This window comes from Rhinolophus hipposideros (assembly GCF_964194185.1).
Source record: "Rhinolophus hipposideros genome assembly, chromosome: 5".
Taxonomy (NCBI): Eukaryota; Metazoa; Chordata; class Mammalia; order Chiroptera; family Rhinolophidae; genus Rhinolophus; species Rhinolophus hipposideros.
In genome coordinates, this window is record NC_138051.1 from 18,753,708 (window position 1) to 18,769,446 (window position 15,739).

Genomic DNA, 15,739 nt, shown 5'->3' on the forward strand with positions numbered 1-15,739 from the left:
GAGACTGCTGTCTTTGTTTTAACTTCCTTTGTTAATATGTTTTTGTAATTAAATTGAAGGAAAGGTATTTTACTCAAACTTTTCAAATTGAAAGAAAAAGGAAACTATATCTAAGGAAGAGTATTTCTAGAAGCAGCTGTGATTTGAGGACCCCTGGGCATCCCTAAGGCCCTTACGGGGGATCTGTAAGGTTAAAACCTATTTTTATAAGAATACTAAGATGTTATCTGCCTTTTCACTCTTATTGCTCACAAGCATGCAGTGGAGTTTTGTTATAATATTAAAGAAGAACAAGTATAATTATTTGAAAATGTCATTAAAATTCTCTTACTTTTTCCAATTACGTCATTTCTCTGAGCCTCCATTTTCTTCATATATTTCAACCAAAGTAACATATAACACAACAGATTACAGAAGTAGATATAAAAATACAGAAGTAGATATAAAAATCTGGCTGGCTTCTATTAAGGCATGTAATTAAAAAGATTTACAAATACTGGAGGTGCCAAAAAAATGTATATAAGTGGACACTGGTCAACGTTGCTTAAGCAGTAGGTTGCTGTAATCAGAAGTTTTAGATGCTGATGGCAACCGCTTTGAGCACCTCTTGTAATTGCAGAAGTCAAACATGACTTGTGTTCATCTTTTGTTATTGGTATATATTATTACAATTTTAACACAGTTTTTTCTTATTATTATCTTATATCTTATAATATAAGATATCTTATTATATATTATTACAATTTTAACACAGTTTTTAAGTATATACATTCTTAAAATGTATATACATTTTTTTGGCACCCTCTTATGTATGACAATGCCTGTCTTCTCACATAGTTTTATTTTTGTTTTGGACAATAGAGTTATTATCAAGAAAAATGTTATTTATGTCAACACGTAATAGTTTTTATATTGTTATTTTAAATAAAGTACATATTTTTAAAGGTTCTCAGTTTTAACTTGTAATGTCATAATTATCAATAGGTACAATCCCACATAAACAAAGCTCTAAGGAGTCCTTAATTTTAAGAATGTAAAAGGGCCTTGAGACCAAAATGTTTGTGAACTGCTTTTCTAAAGTATTTTTTACTCTATAAGAAAAATATTACTATCCATAGGACTATTTTTGAAGAGAAACAAAGAAAGCTGCTTAAAAGTGAATTTATAATTTATGGAACAAATGATTAAGCTCAGATTTGCTTTACAAAAAACTGAGGGACAAGGGAGAAATGGGTAGAAGTATAAATGAAATATGAATGGCCATGAGTTAATAATCACTGAGCTAGAGGTTCATTATACTAGTCTCTCTACTTTTGAGTATGTTTGAAATTTTCCCTAATAAAAAGATTAAACAAAGAATTGAATTCATACCTGCGCAGTTAAATATGAAAAAAATAAATCTGCTGTAATTTAATGTTATTGTTAAGAACAAAAGAAAGAAAGAGGAAAAAATCTAATTCATATTAAGCTAACACTATCCACATAGTTCCAAATTCACTTTTTGATCTTCACTGATGTCCTCTCAGTTTCAAGTAGTTAGATCAGTGGTGTATATGTATATTATTTGGAGTTCTGCTTAAAATTCACATATACAGCTCTCCCATCTTTAGCTATTATTACTAATCTGACTTAAAACAAAAACAACATAGATATCGTTCAGTTTAATAATAAAAGAAGTTCACCAAATCCTTGAACCTGATTGATCTGGCTATAGGACCTAAAAATTTTACATGTTACACTATTGCCATCTGCTGGCTGTGATGTCTAAGTACAGTAGACAAAAGCATCAGAAAAGCTAAAAATTTACCTACCACTGAGATTTTTCTCCCATTATTATCCTGAAGAAAAGAAGTTGCCATATATACATTAGGGTTCTTCAAAATCTCATATTAGAAGCAGTGGTTCTCAAGGCTGGCTGCACTTTAAAATCATCTGGAAGCTTTTGAAAACCCTGATGTCTGGGCCCCAAATCAAAGCAATTAAATTAGAATCTCTATTTTATAAAAATGAAAGGTAGGCCACAGACTGAGAGAAACTATCTGCAAAAGATATAACTGACATAGGATTTCTATTTAGAATACATAAACAACACTTACAACTCAACAATAGGAAAGCAACCCAATTTTTTAAATGAGGAAAAGACCTGAATAGGCACTTCACCAAAAATATATGGATGGCAATTACGCACATAAAAAATGCTCAACATCATCAGTCTTTAGGAAAATGTAAATTAAGACCACAATGAGATACTACTTCACATCTATTAGAACAGCTAAAGATAAAGAGATTGATCAAATTAAGTACTGGCCGAAAGTGGAGCAACTCTCAGACACTGCTGGTAGAAATGTAAAATGAAGACAACCACCTTGGAAAACAATATGGTGGTTTCTTTAAAAAAGCTATACGCACACACCTACCATTCATTAGCCCGAGTCATTTCACTCCTAGATGTGTACCCAAAAGAAAGAAAAGTTGTAGTGGGTTGAATAGTGCCTCCTCTAAAATTCATGTCCACCTGGAATGTGACTTTATCTGGATGCAGATATAATTATAAGATGGGCTCTAAACCCAATGACTGATGTCCTTATAAGCGATGACACACAGAAAAGGAGAGGCAGAGAGTGGAGTGATGCAACTAAAAGCTAAGAAACACCAAGGATTTCCAGGAGCCGGGAGCTTCTGATGCTAGAAAAAGGGAAGAAAGGATTCTTCCTTTGAGCCTTCAAAAGGAGCACGGCCCTGCCAACACCTTGACATTGGACTTCTAGCCTCCGGAACTATGAGAGAATGTCATTTTAGGCCACTGGTTTACGGTAATTTGTTACAGCCTCCCTAGGAAACAAATATAAAAGCACAAAGTACAAAGACTTGTATGGGAATGCTCTTATTAGCTTTATTTGTAATAACCCAAGCTGGAAATAACCCAAATGGCCATCAATAGGTGAATGAATTTACAAATTGTGGTATATCCACAAAATGGAACTCAGCAATAAAAATGAATAAATGATTGACACACAAAACATGAATGAAGTCTCAAGAAAAGTATATACAGTTGACCCTTGAACAATGCAGGATTTAGGAGTGCCAACCTTCTACACAGTCAAAAATCCACATATAACTTTGACTTCCAAAAAACTACAGTTTCCACTGAGGTTTGGTTCCAGGACATCCCACAGATACCAAAATCCATGGATGCTCAAGTATCTCATATAAAATGGTGTGGAACAATGCATATAATTAGCTCTTTGCATCCACGGACTCACAACTGTTGACTGAAAAGACTGTCTTTGATCCATGGCTGGTTGAATCTGCGGATGCGAAACCCAAGGACAAAGGAGGAACAACTGTATATTTATTGAAAAAAATCCATGTATAAATGGAGCCACATATCTCAAAACCAGGTTGTTCAAATTTCAACTGTACTGAATAAGAGAACTCAGAAAAAAAAGATTATACAGTCGTACCTCCGAAAACCATAACCCGTTAGGGAAGACTGAGTTCTGAAATGTTTGAAAACAGCGGATAGCTAGGCCTCAGGATCTTGCACTCAGCAGAAGCCGTGTGACATGTCGGACTTCCGAGGTGCTCGCACCGAAGCATTTATTTCCGGGTTTACAGTTCGTAAACCGACATGTTCGTCAACAGAGACATTCGAAAACCGAGGTACTAATGTATATGATTTCATGGTGTTTACCTGAGCAGGGGCAAGAATGGGGGTAGGTACAGGAGGGAGTCATTACAAAGTAGCAGGAGGAAACTTTTGGGGATGACATATTCATTATCTTAACTGTGGTGACAGTTACACAGGAGTAGGGGTGTGTGTGTGTGTGTGCGTGTGTGTGTGTGTGTGTGTGTGTGTGTTTGTGTATCGCCAAATTCATCAAGTTGAGGGGAAGATGGCAGAAAACGAAGAACCAAAAATCTGTCTCTCCACCCACATAATTATACAGATAGAATCTATCTGATGTAACTATTAACTACAGTGGTACTTCAGTTTTCAAAAGTCTCCATTGACGAACATTTTGGTTTACAAATGCCATAAATTTTATGGATCTATGGTATCATCATGATAGTAAAATTCATGCTAAATTTGCAGTTTTAGAGATTGATTTTAAAGGTCTGGAATGGATTAATCCATTTTGCATTACCTTCTATGGGGAAATTGTGCCTTGCTTTTCAAATGTTTCAGAACTCGAACGGTCTTCCAGAACGGATTATGTTTGAAAACCAAGGTACCACTGTACTTTGGAACTCTGGAGTCCATAGAAGGCTTGCAATTTCCAGGGAAAGCCTTGGATTAATAATCGTGGTTAATTTCAGTCAATCTTAGTTCTTAGCACAGGAAGCACAGCAGCTACTCATTCCAAGCCACATAGCAGACAGCTACACATGTGTTCCTGGAACACTTGCACACAGCTTACAAGAGCCAGGTGGGTGGGCAAAAGGGACCCTGTCCTCCAAATATCAGGGACCTGTGTGCTGATTGCTACTTTTAAGCACAGTGACAGAGGCATGATCACAAAGAAAAAGAAAATCTGAATACATCTAAATATAGTTAGGAAACTGAATCAGTAATCAAAAATCTCACCCCCCCCCAAAAAAAGTCATAGACCTAATGTTTCACAGGTGAATTCTACTAAACACTTAAAGAAGAACTAATACCAATCTTCCTCAAACTTTTCAAAAAAATTGGAGGGAACACTTCCGAACTCCTATGAGGCCAGCATTACCCTGATACAAAAGACAGAGAAAGACACTACAAGAAAACTACAGACCCAACCCCTTATAAACAGTGATGCAAAAATCCTCAACAAAATATTAGCATGCAGAATTCAGCAGGATTTTAAAAGGATATCCTTTTACCAAGTGGAATTTATTCCTAGAATGCAAGGATGGTTCGATATATAAAAATCAATCAATATATATATTATCAACAGAATGAAGGGAAAAAACAGATGATCACTCAATTGAAAAAGCATTTGATAAAATTCATGATAAAAACACTCAACAAACTAAGAATAGAAGAAAACTACCTCAATATAAAAGGCATATATGAAAAACCCAAAGTGAACATTACACTCAATGGTGAAACATTGAAAGCTTTTCCTTTAAGATCAAGACAAAGGCAAGTATGCCCTGCTTTCAACACTTCTATTTAATATAGTACTGGAAGTTTTAGCCAGAGCAATTAAACAAGAAAAAAGAAAAAGAAGGCATCCAGATTAGAGGAGAAAACATCAATTATCTTTGTTTGCAGATGATATGATCTTACATGTAGAAAATCCTAAAGATTTTACACACAAAAACTGTTATACCTAGTAAATCAATTCAGCAAAGTAGCAGGATACAAAGTCAACACACAAAAATCAGCTGCATTTCTATAAACTAACAATGAACAATCTGGAAAGGAAATTATAAAAACAATTCTATTTACAATAGCATTAAAAAAATGAAATGCTTAGGAATTAACTTAAAGGAGGTGAAAAACTTGTACAATAAAAGGTATAAAAAATTGGTGAAAGAAATTAAAGATAAATGGAAACATGTTCTACATTCATGGATTAGAAAACTTAGTATTATTAAAATGTCAATACCACCCATAGTGATCTACAGATTAAATGTAATCCCTATCAAAATCCCAATGACTTTTTTTTGCAAAATTAAAAAAACCCATATTAAAATTCATACAGAATCTCAAGGGATCTTCAATAGCCAAAACAATCTTGAAGAAGAACAAAAGTAAAGGACTCACACTTTCTGATTTCAAAACTTACTACAAAGCTACAGTAATCAAAACACTGTAGTACTGGCATAAACACTGACATATAGACAAATGGGATAAAACTAATCCGAAACCGTCTCATGTATTGTCAAATTATTTTTGATCAGGGTGCCAGGATCATTAAAAGAGAAAGAACAGTCTTTTCAACAAATGGTACTGGGAAAATTGGATATCCACATGCAAAACAATAAAGTTGGACCCTTATACCCTTAAACCATATACAAAAATTAACTGAAAATGGATCAAGGACCTAAATGTAAGACCTAAAACAATAAAACTCTTAGAAGAAAACACAGAACAAAAACTTCATAGCACTGGATTGAGCAACAATTTTCTTGGATATGACACCAAAGGCACAGGTGACAAAAGAAAAAATTTAAGAACTGTACGTACTTCAAAATAATTTTTAAATTTTATGCATCAAAAGACACTATCAACAGAGTAAAAAGGCAACCCACAGAATGGGAGAAAATATTTGCAAATCATATATGTGATAAAGGATTAATATCCAGAATATATAGAGAACTAAACAACAAAAAAACTCAAAACCCAATTCAAAAATGGGCAAAGACTTGAATAGACATTTCTCCAAAGGAGATATACGAACGGCCAATAAGCACATGAAAAGTTGCTCAACATAACTAATCATTGGAAAAATGCAAATCAAAACTACAATGAGATAACACGTCACCCATCTGTATAGCTACTATGAATAATAAAAACAGAAAACAAATATTGGCAAGAATTGGAACCCTTGTGCACTGTCGGAATAAACATAAAATGGTATAGTTTCTGTGGAACACAGTTCTTCAAAATATTAAAAATAGATTTAGAATATGACCCAGCAATTCCATTTGAGTATATAGCCAAAAGAACTGCAAGCAGGGTCTCAAAGAGCTATCTGTACACTCATGTTCATAGCAGCATTATTCACAATAGCTAAAACATAGAAACAGTAAATGTCCACTGACAGATGGATAAACAAAATGATATGTACATACGATGAAACATCATTCACCCTTGAAAAGGAAGAAAATTTTTCAATATGCTACAACATGGATGAAACTTGAGTTCATATTAAATGAAATAAGCCAGTTAAAAAGACAAATACTGTATGATTCCGTTCATACAAGGTACTTACAGCAGTCAAAATCGTAAAGAAGGAAGTATAATGGAGATTGCCAGGAGCTGAGAGGAGGGGAGACTGGGAAGTTATTGTTTAACACGCACAGAGTTTCAGTTTTATAAGATGAAAAGAGTTGAGGGGTGGATGGTGATGATAGCTGCCATCTGAATGTATTTAATACCATTGAACAGTTATACTTAAAACCAAAATCTTGGGGCAGGTATCAGTAATATTTAAACATCTAAACTACTCTAACCAGCAGCCAACGTTGAGAACCACTTCATCAGAGGGTGCCATCTCATTTACTTTGTTTTGAACAAGAGTTGTATTTGGTGAAAGCATTTCTGCTTGAAACAATTTTGATAATGCTCACTGTAGGTGCTTATGGAGGTCAGTTGATCATAAGTTTGTTTTTTAAGTAGACAAAGAAACAACATGGATTTAGTATGTACTCCTTGGTTTATATCATATACTCCCAAATTACAAGCAAACATTTAAAAAGCAATACTGAAGGCAAATCCAGCAATGGCCAGTACAAAATAATTTAAAATGCTGAACACAATATGGTTTTAATACAGATTTTCAATGAATGTTGTTATGGACTGAATTGGGGACAGCCCAGAATACACATGTTGAAGTCCTCAACCCCAGGATGTGACTGTATGTGGAGGTAAGTCCTATAAAACAGTGATTAAGGTAAAATGAGGTCATAAGGACCGGTCCCTAATCCAACCGGATTGCTGTCCTCATATGAAATGGAAATTTGGACACACAAGAGACAGCTGGGATACTCAAGCACAGGGAAAGGCTGTCTGAGGACAAAGCAAGAGGGAGGGCCGTCTGCAAGCCAAGGACAGAAGCCTCGGGAGAAACCAAACTGCCCATCTTGCACTTCTAGCCTCCAGAACTGCACAAGTTTCTGTTGTTTCAACGACCTGGTCTGTGGTATTTTGTTGTGGTAGCCCCAGCAAATTAATACAAACGGTGAGCAAAAAAGACCAAGAAACACAAACACACACACACACACACACACACACACACACCCCACAAGATGAACCATCTGTGGGAAATGACAGTCTGGAGCTTTATCCTGGGCACATACCAAGCCCCAATAGCCAGATCCTGGATCTGACTGGGTCCTAGAATGGCTCTTCCTCTGAAATCTCAGCCTCAAATATTTCACAGGCTCTCTGACCTCAGCCTTCCAGTTTTCACTCTTTTACTGTCACTAACCTTTTCCTCTACCCCACACTGAGACTACCAGTGCCCTGAACCCTCCTGGGCAGTGCTCTCTGGCTTCCTTCCTTCCTCCCCCTCGCCCCTCTCCCCATGGTCATCATGGTAACTACTCTGTCAGAACTCCCTTCACTTGGTCTCTATCATGTTGCCACATCTAAGCAACAAACACACCCACACACGCAAAAAAAAAAAACCCGATTTCCACTCTCAGTCCCTTTATACTTGCTCTTCAACCTCCATGAGCCTTCAGTCCACTGTTATCTCCAGTCTCCTAATCCGTGAGCTCCCACCCATCTTTACTTCTTTCCTATCAACTTTGATCTCATGGTCCATTAACTGAGCTACTCGCTCACCTATACCCTCAACTCGTTTTCCCTTTTCCCTGGATTGTACCATACTAGCAAAATCCTGTACCATCCCATCCACCTGCCTTCTGTTTGTGTACCTGGATGGCTCAGGACTGCCCCAAATGGCTCACAGATGCTCTCCAGCCTCAGCTGGGGCTTCAGCACCATCCAGCAATACCTTCTCCAATCTGCTCACAAACTTCCAAGGCTTAAAACTCTCCTAAAGCTCCCTTAGACTGTCATTTCCTTCTCTCACCTTCAAATGACCAATCTGCCTCAGGCTCTTCAGAGAAATTAGAGGTCTAAATAAATGCTCCAATGCTTTGCTGCACTTACTTACTTAACATAGCCACTACCCCTAATCCCTTGCTTCTAGTCCCAGACAGAGTGGATTTTACTTCAATCCTCCAGCAGTGCTCTGGATCCATCATGCCCCTTCTGCCTCATCAATACTACAGAAACTAAACCCTGACCCAATCCAGCCATGTGCCTTTTGTCACTGCTCTTTGACTATGGATACGTTTCTTATCCTGACCTTCCCCATCTTCAAAATGGTAATATCCTTGGTAGATTGTTGTGAGTATAACAGGCCTGACATATGGTAATCATTCAATAAATAGTAGTAATTATTATTATGTTAATACCTTAAAGATGAAAGGCAGATGACAAGAAATGGGATACAGAATTGGTGGGTTGAAGGGGGAAAGGGGAAGGATGCCTGGAAAATGGGAAGGAGAAAATTTCCCTTGCCACAAAATGTTCCAGTGCTTCTGGGAATATATTCCGTTGCTTTGTGAATTACAGTAATTAAATGTATGACTACTCTTTGCTATTCTCACCATAGTCAGGAGCCTGGAACTCCTCTTGTAGAATAACATTCTTCAAAGGAAAGATTTGCTCTGGGTTCTAAGTCTCTGTCAGCAGAGAAAAGTAATAAATCTTCCTTCCATTAATCCAGAATTAAAGTGGTATTCATTTAACAAGGAATTATAGCAATGTTTAGCCATAGAGAGTGTTAAACAAAAGTACTAAATTAGAGATTCCACACCTGGGCAGGAGCACTTCACGGTGAGAGTGTAGGACGTCTCGTGCCAGAAAGCACAGAAGTGCTCCAACACTGACTGGGAGGAAAGACTGATGGGGGTAGGGAGAGATGGAAATGACACATGAACTCCCACAGGCCAAATTTGGGACAATTTGAGCATCAAAAAGAATAATGATGGTAAGAGATTCTAACAGTTAATTTTTTTTAAATGTCCCTATGTTCTTACAAGTAATTAAAAAAATAAATAAAGCCAAAGGGAGAAAACGGTGGAAAGGGAAAACTGTTATAGAATAATGCCAGCTAATAAATGCAGAAGAAACGAAATAACTAGAAAATCACCACTTTGCAACCTCCAAAGGTAGAGATCTCCATGATGCTAAAAACATTGAATGAAGAGTTAATGGGTGACAGGATATATATAGTCTTGAAGTGTTACCCCACAGATTAATTTTTAATTACAAAAATGACAAAGGGAAAAATGACAAAGGGAAATTATAAAGGGAAAAATCTTTATCTTTACAACGGAGATACCTGGCAGCTGGCCTCTTAATGTAGTGATCACATTTAGCATCAGCAATAGTGAGCACAACCTGATATTATGTGGTTGCTGTGACTCAATAAGAAGCATAAAGCATCATCCGTGTAGTATAGCCAAACGCTTTTATATTAAATTAATAAAGAGAATACAATCAGACAATTAGTCCTCAGTCTTGCTACTCAAAATGTGGTCCAAAGACCAGAATCACCTCACCTGGAAACTTGTTCAAAATACTGAATCTCAGGCCCCACTCAGGACAACTGAATCATAATTTGCATTTTAACCAGATCCTCAAGTGATTCATTGGTGAAAAGTCTAAGGTGCCCTGGATAAGACCAACTACCCAGTCTTTTCAGAAAAATCCGTCTCATAAAAAACAAAAAAAGGCAAGCGGAGACTGTTACGGTTTTAGAGAGACATAACAACCAAAAGCACTGAGTGAACCTTGACTGAATACTGGATCAGAGGGGAAATAATTATAAAATACATTATGGGGGCAACTGGAAAAATTTGAATACATACATTTTATTAAATGACACTGATAATGGTAAGGTTCTTAAATGTGATAATGGTAATTACATCAAATTTTCTTATTCTTACAAGATACTTGCTGAAACATTTAAGGTAACATGTCTACAACTTACTTTTAAAAGGTTCATAGAAACACATACTCGCACATAGCGAGAAAGCATATGTGCCATAATAACAATTCTAGATGAAGAGTATGTAGGTGTCCATTGTGCTACTTTTTCATTTTTTTTCTTTAGGTTGAAAATTTTACTAAACAAAAAATTGGAAGGTGGAAAGAATATTCAATTAGTCTACGACAGAAATGATAAGTTTTTGGTAATGGCATAATTTGTACAACCTCGCATCTATCTTAACACCTACTTCAGAAGATACACAGAAGTGTTCAATAAATGTTTGCTAAAAGAAAGGAATTAGTCCTCAGTCTTGCTACTGAGAAAGAAATTTATTTAATTCATATTTTAGCTGGCAGAAATTCCTAAGGCACTAAAGAGCTGTTAAAACCAGTTGGCTGTCAGGTATATATGGAACTATAGATTGTCACTGTTACGTTTCATTCCATGAGAGGCAGTAGAGTGTAACCACAAAGGTTTTGGAGTCAGACCTAGATTTTCTTTGCAAGGTGCCCTTGGGCAGATTTAATCTCCCAAAGTCTTAAATACTCTCGGTAAAACAGAAACAAAATAGTACCATATAGGGTGGTTATAAAGATTAAATAAGATATAATGAATGTAAAGTACTCAGCATCCCTTAATAAATGTTACCTATAATTTTATCAATAAAGTCAGCTAAAAGATATTCCACAAAATGTAGATAATGTTTTTATGGAGCAGATTTTGACTTTATTCTGAGGATTAAAGGTCTTCACATGATCTAGGGGCATTTTCTGACACTTTTAAGTGAAAGTGAGAAGGCAGAACAATTTTCACTTCTTGTTTTTATTTGGTACCTTGAAGAAAAAGCATTCAGTGAGATGATGGGCAACCTTTCCCCAAGGTAAAAGCATTTTACTATACTTCTTCAACTTAATCTTAATAAATCAGCATAAAGTACTGAAGATTAGCAAAATAAAGCTATTAAAAATGACTCAGAGAGTCAAATTCAATACTAACAAAACTTGGAAATGATTTTGTTAAGTTACGTTAAACTCTCTTGACTAGAGAAATGAGAAGCCATGTTTTCATAGGAGTTTAACTGAACACCATTTTGTGGAAGCCCTTAAACAAAGAATAAGCATCTATCTTTTTGGCTTAAGTGCACATGTGCCCAGATGAAATAGAACTGACTTCAGTAGGTAATGGTAGTCTAACCCAATTATTCTATGAAATTCTAAAGCAATCTCTTCTAATGATTGGCAACTATGGCCTTTCATGAACAGTTTTACTGGAATAGTCAAACTCGTTTATTTGCATATTGTCTGTGACTGTGTTCAGTACAACAGCTGAGGAGAAAAGTTGCAACAGAGACTGTATGGTTCACAAAGCTTAAAGTATTTACTATCTGGCCTTTTACAGAAAAAAACTGTCAACCCCTGCTCTAGAAAAGCAATCCAAGAATTTAATAAAATCTGAGGTCCAGACTCACCTGAGGTGTCGTCTTTCTGTATTGGTCACCTCCATCTATTACATCCCTCATGACTTTTCCCTTGAGAAATTCATACTCTTCTGGACTCAGGTGAATAGACTCTATGTTTTTTCCACAGCCCAAACATTGACCACTGTAATTACAACGGTTTGTGTTAAATGGTATCCTGGAAAAGAACTTTTTCTAAAATGAATAATCTTCCGACATGAGAAAATTGAAAGGTTTAAAAAAAGAAAAAAAGAATATTATAACCTTTGTGATCATCACATGCGTATGATTTTTTTTTTGTAAACCTGATAATATCACATATTAATGTACCAGAAAACCCAAAAGATAAAGTTTTTGGGCATCCGGATAAAGTTTTTAAAGTTATTTCTAAAACACAGCTAGGGGAAAACATCCCTGAGGCTTCACAGCAGACTGACAGCACCTACAAGGAAAAACATTTTAAGCACTGAAAATTCTCCATATGTAAAATATGGCTTTTTTCTTGGGTTCTCTAACTCTTAATGATCTTATCGCTAAGGTATTCATAAAAATTTTTTTAAACAGTAGCAATAAAACCTATTGAACCTGAATCAAACAAGTTAAAAATTAAATATTGGCCTTTACCTTTTCTGAATTGTGGTGAATTTTCCTTTCCATTGTTCTTCAGGAACACTACAAAAAAAGATAGCAAAATCAAATCGTCAGGTCAGATTCCTACAGAATCCAAAGTTTCCATTGTGTTTAGAAACTCAGTAGGCAAGAGCTCTGAAAGTTCAGGATCCTTGCCTAGAATGGTTTAATTAGAAGAGTAGTTGATACACTGTAATGGGGCTAAGGAGCTGATGGTACCCTACTCTGGAACTCCTTCTTCCGTTTGCTTCTCCTCTGGTCATCCAACCCTCATCTTCAAGTCTAAATCTACCTTCACAGGACCTGTACAGAAAGCAGCTGACATTACCAGTGTAACCTCTAAATTAAACTCAACATTTTCCAAATTAAACTCTAACATTTCCCAAAAAGCTGCCAGAGATTGTACTTGTCCAGAGTAATTTCTTGTCTTATACTACCATCTTCTGTCACTATTATTTAACTGTCAAGTATTACATTCCCAATTGTGAATGCCACCATAATAGATCTTACATCATAGAACATCTGCAGTGCCTAGCCTAACTGAAGTTATTCAAAACTACTTACTGATTTATTTGCTCAATTTATCCTTTCTTCTTTCCTCTTACGTATATTACCATGATTCCTATTGATCCTTCTCTCCTTTCCCAAGTCTTAATTCAAGATTTCATCATCTCTCATTCAAACCTACAATCGCCTCCAAACAGATCTCCCTGTTTTCAATTTTAATCCTTTTCCCACCTTCTTTTTTCCTTGCTTTGGCAGTTACCTCTCTAAAACTCCACTCCAAGACCAACACTGTTGATAACACAATAAAATCCAAAATCCTTGGCATTCAAAGATTTTCACAATCAACAGCTCCTCTGTTGATGTTCAAAAAATTTGTTCAAGAAGAAAATTCAGCATGATTGCTACTTCAAAGTTCTGTGAAGATGATATATAGTAGAAAAGAGAAAAACAAAGAGAAAAGGAATGAATTTTTAGGAAAGAGCCTGAAGCAAATTAATGTTGAAGAAATAAGAAAGTAAAAGACCAAAGCAATAAATTGGCATGTAGCCAGTGACATGAATAAAAGCAAAGGAAAAGCAAAGGAGAGAGCCTTGAAGAGAACAGTTGAATGATGGAAAAATCTAAAATGAACTGGAAAGATGAAGATTTTCCATGATAACACTTGCATATCAGGTTTGATCAGGATCCCCCCCTCTGCTCTAACCATCCAAGTTGATGAAATGCATAGATCAAGCAGAACATAGATATGCACATTATACCAGTCACTAGGTTTTAGAACTTCTAAAAATACTAATAAGACCCAAAGACAGTTCCAGTGCTCTTGCTATGAACTCCAGCCACAGTGCTATTCCTAAGTACTTATATACTAGACACCTCAGAAAACAAATGATCCTTGTAAAATGATAAAATGCATAAAACTACAAGTGCTACTTCCCCTTTCATGTGATGAGTAGAGATTAGCACAACATGTAGTAGTGACTTTTTAAAATAGAAAGAAAATTTTGTCTTAAAGGGGAAATAAATCTTACTAAGAGATAGAAAAAAGTACTATAATCTGTGTAATTTCAGCAATAAAAAAGAGACTACTTTTAGGTATAGGTATTAAAATCATAAAAAGAAATCAAAATTACCTCTCAAACCATGTTTTTATACTGTGTGCAAATGATTCCCCAGGATATAGCTGACTATTTCTTAGATATAAAAGAATGTCTAGTAGTTTGTTTGAATACTGGTCGTCTTTTATGTCTTTTCCAAAATCAAAGAAGGCTTTTAAAGTTTCCATCATAGGAATATCATGACTTAACAATTCCTGATATAAATTCCAAGCTATGTTTACATCTTGATGAAGGAGGGCTCCCTGGATACAGTCATTATAGTTCTTTTTTGAAGGAGTCATGACCTTTTTAATGTCCTCTAACAGCAGCAAGGCCTCTTTCCATCTGTCTGAATGGATTAATCCCCGAATGAGAAGAGTGTTCGCTCCAGATTCTAAAATCTTGTATCTAGCTTTCATGATTTCATAGACGTCAAAAACTTCTGATGTCTGCTTATGAAAGACACAGAGATATAAATACTTGACCAGCAAATTATAGCCTACAATACCGTTGTTTTTTGCAGCTACCCAGGCCAGCAGAGATTTGGCCACGTCTACAGAACTATTGTAGTGAGCCATCTGTGAAATGATCCAATTTTCAAAACTGGCTTTTCCTTTGAAATCTTCCTTAAGTTTATCCCACTCCTCTGAATTCAAGGGTTTTGTTGGGAGTTGAATAATGTTGCTCCTCGCGGGTGGCAAGGCATGATCTTTACTCTGAGGATTCATCTGTGATCGCTTCTTAGCCGCTCCAGCTGCAAAAAGATGAGACTCAGAAGGAAAAGGAACTTGCTTATTTCTGCCCTCCTCACCTTTCCTGCCAGATCTGGCCTTGGTAATCAGCAGATTCATTGCTTTGGTATTTTGTGGAGACGCTGTTTTAAGAGAAAACCACTTCTGTGGGTTCCCGATGCCAAACCAGTCTTTGAGAAAGAGAGAGGTAGACGAGTGTCCTGGGCTTAGGCCAAGGGATGCGTTGCTTTTCCAAAGCTTAGGAAAGCTTCGAATGCCAGTGAAACAGAAAGTCATCGTGCAGTGAGGCCAGCACAAGACGCTGAGAGCGATGTGCAAAAAGCCCCTACTTCTACAGCATAATGAAGGTCCTGGGGGTGGGAGCCGACAGTCGACGCGCAACTTTTTAAAAGATGATTTTCAGTTTCTCTCAGAAAAACGAAGGCTCTGCTTTTGGAGCTACTTAATTAACAAGGAAGGCTGGTGAGTTTTCTCCATTAAACAAGGATCCCAGGATAGCCAACATCGGTCGCAAGACGCAGAACCAGGGGACAGAGCAGGACTCTCTGGTGACAGTTACATTCCAGTCCGCGAACCTGA

The 15,739-nt window shown here is 36.4% G+C and overlaps 1 protein-coding gene across 3 annotated transcripts in view; it reads right to left on the reverse strand.

Annotated features, from left to right (window-relative positions):
- The window catches only part of PRORP (protein only RNase P catalytic subunit), a 114,965-nt gene that overhangs the window by 98,764 nt on the left and 462 nt on the right, over positions 1-15,739 (reverse strand). For all 3 annotated transcript variants that reach the window (XM_081049932.1, XM_081049933.1, XM_081049934.1), the window contains exons 2-4: positions 14,445-15,735; positions 12,802-12,849; positions 12,190-12,322 (exon numbers count right to left, since the gene is read on the reverse strand). In XM_081049932.1, the coding sequence (XP_080906058.1) occupies positions 12,190-12,322; positions 12,802-12,849; positions 14,445-15,436 (1,173 nt within the window). In that variant the 5' untranslated portion in view covers positions 15,437-15,735. The remainder of the gene's footprint in view (positions 1-12,189; positions 12,323-12,801; positions 12,850-14,444; positions 15,736-15,739) is intronic.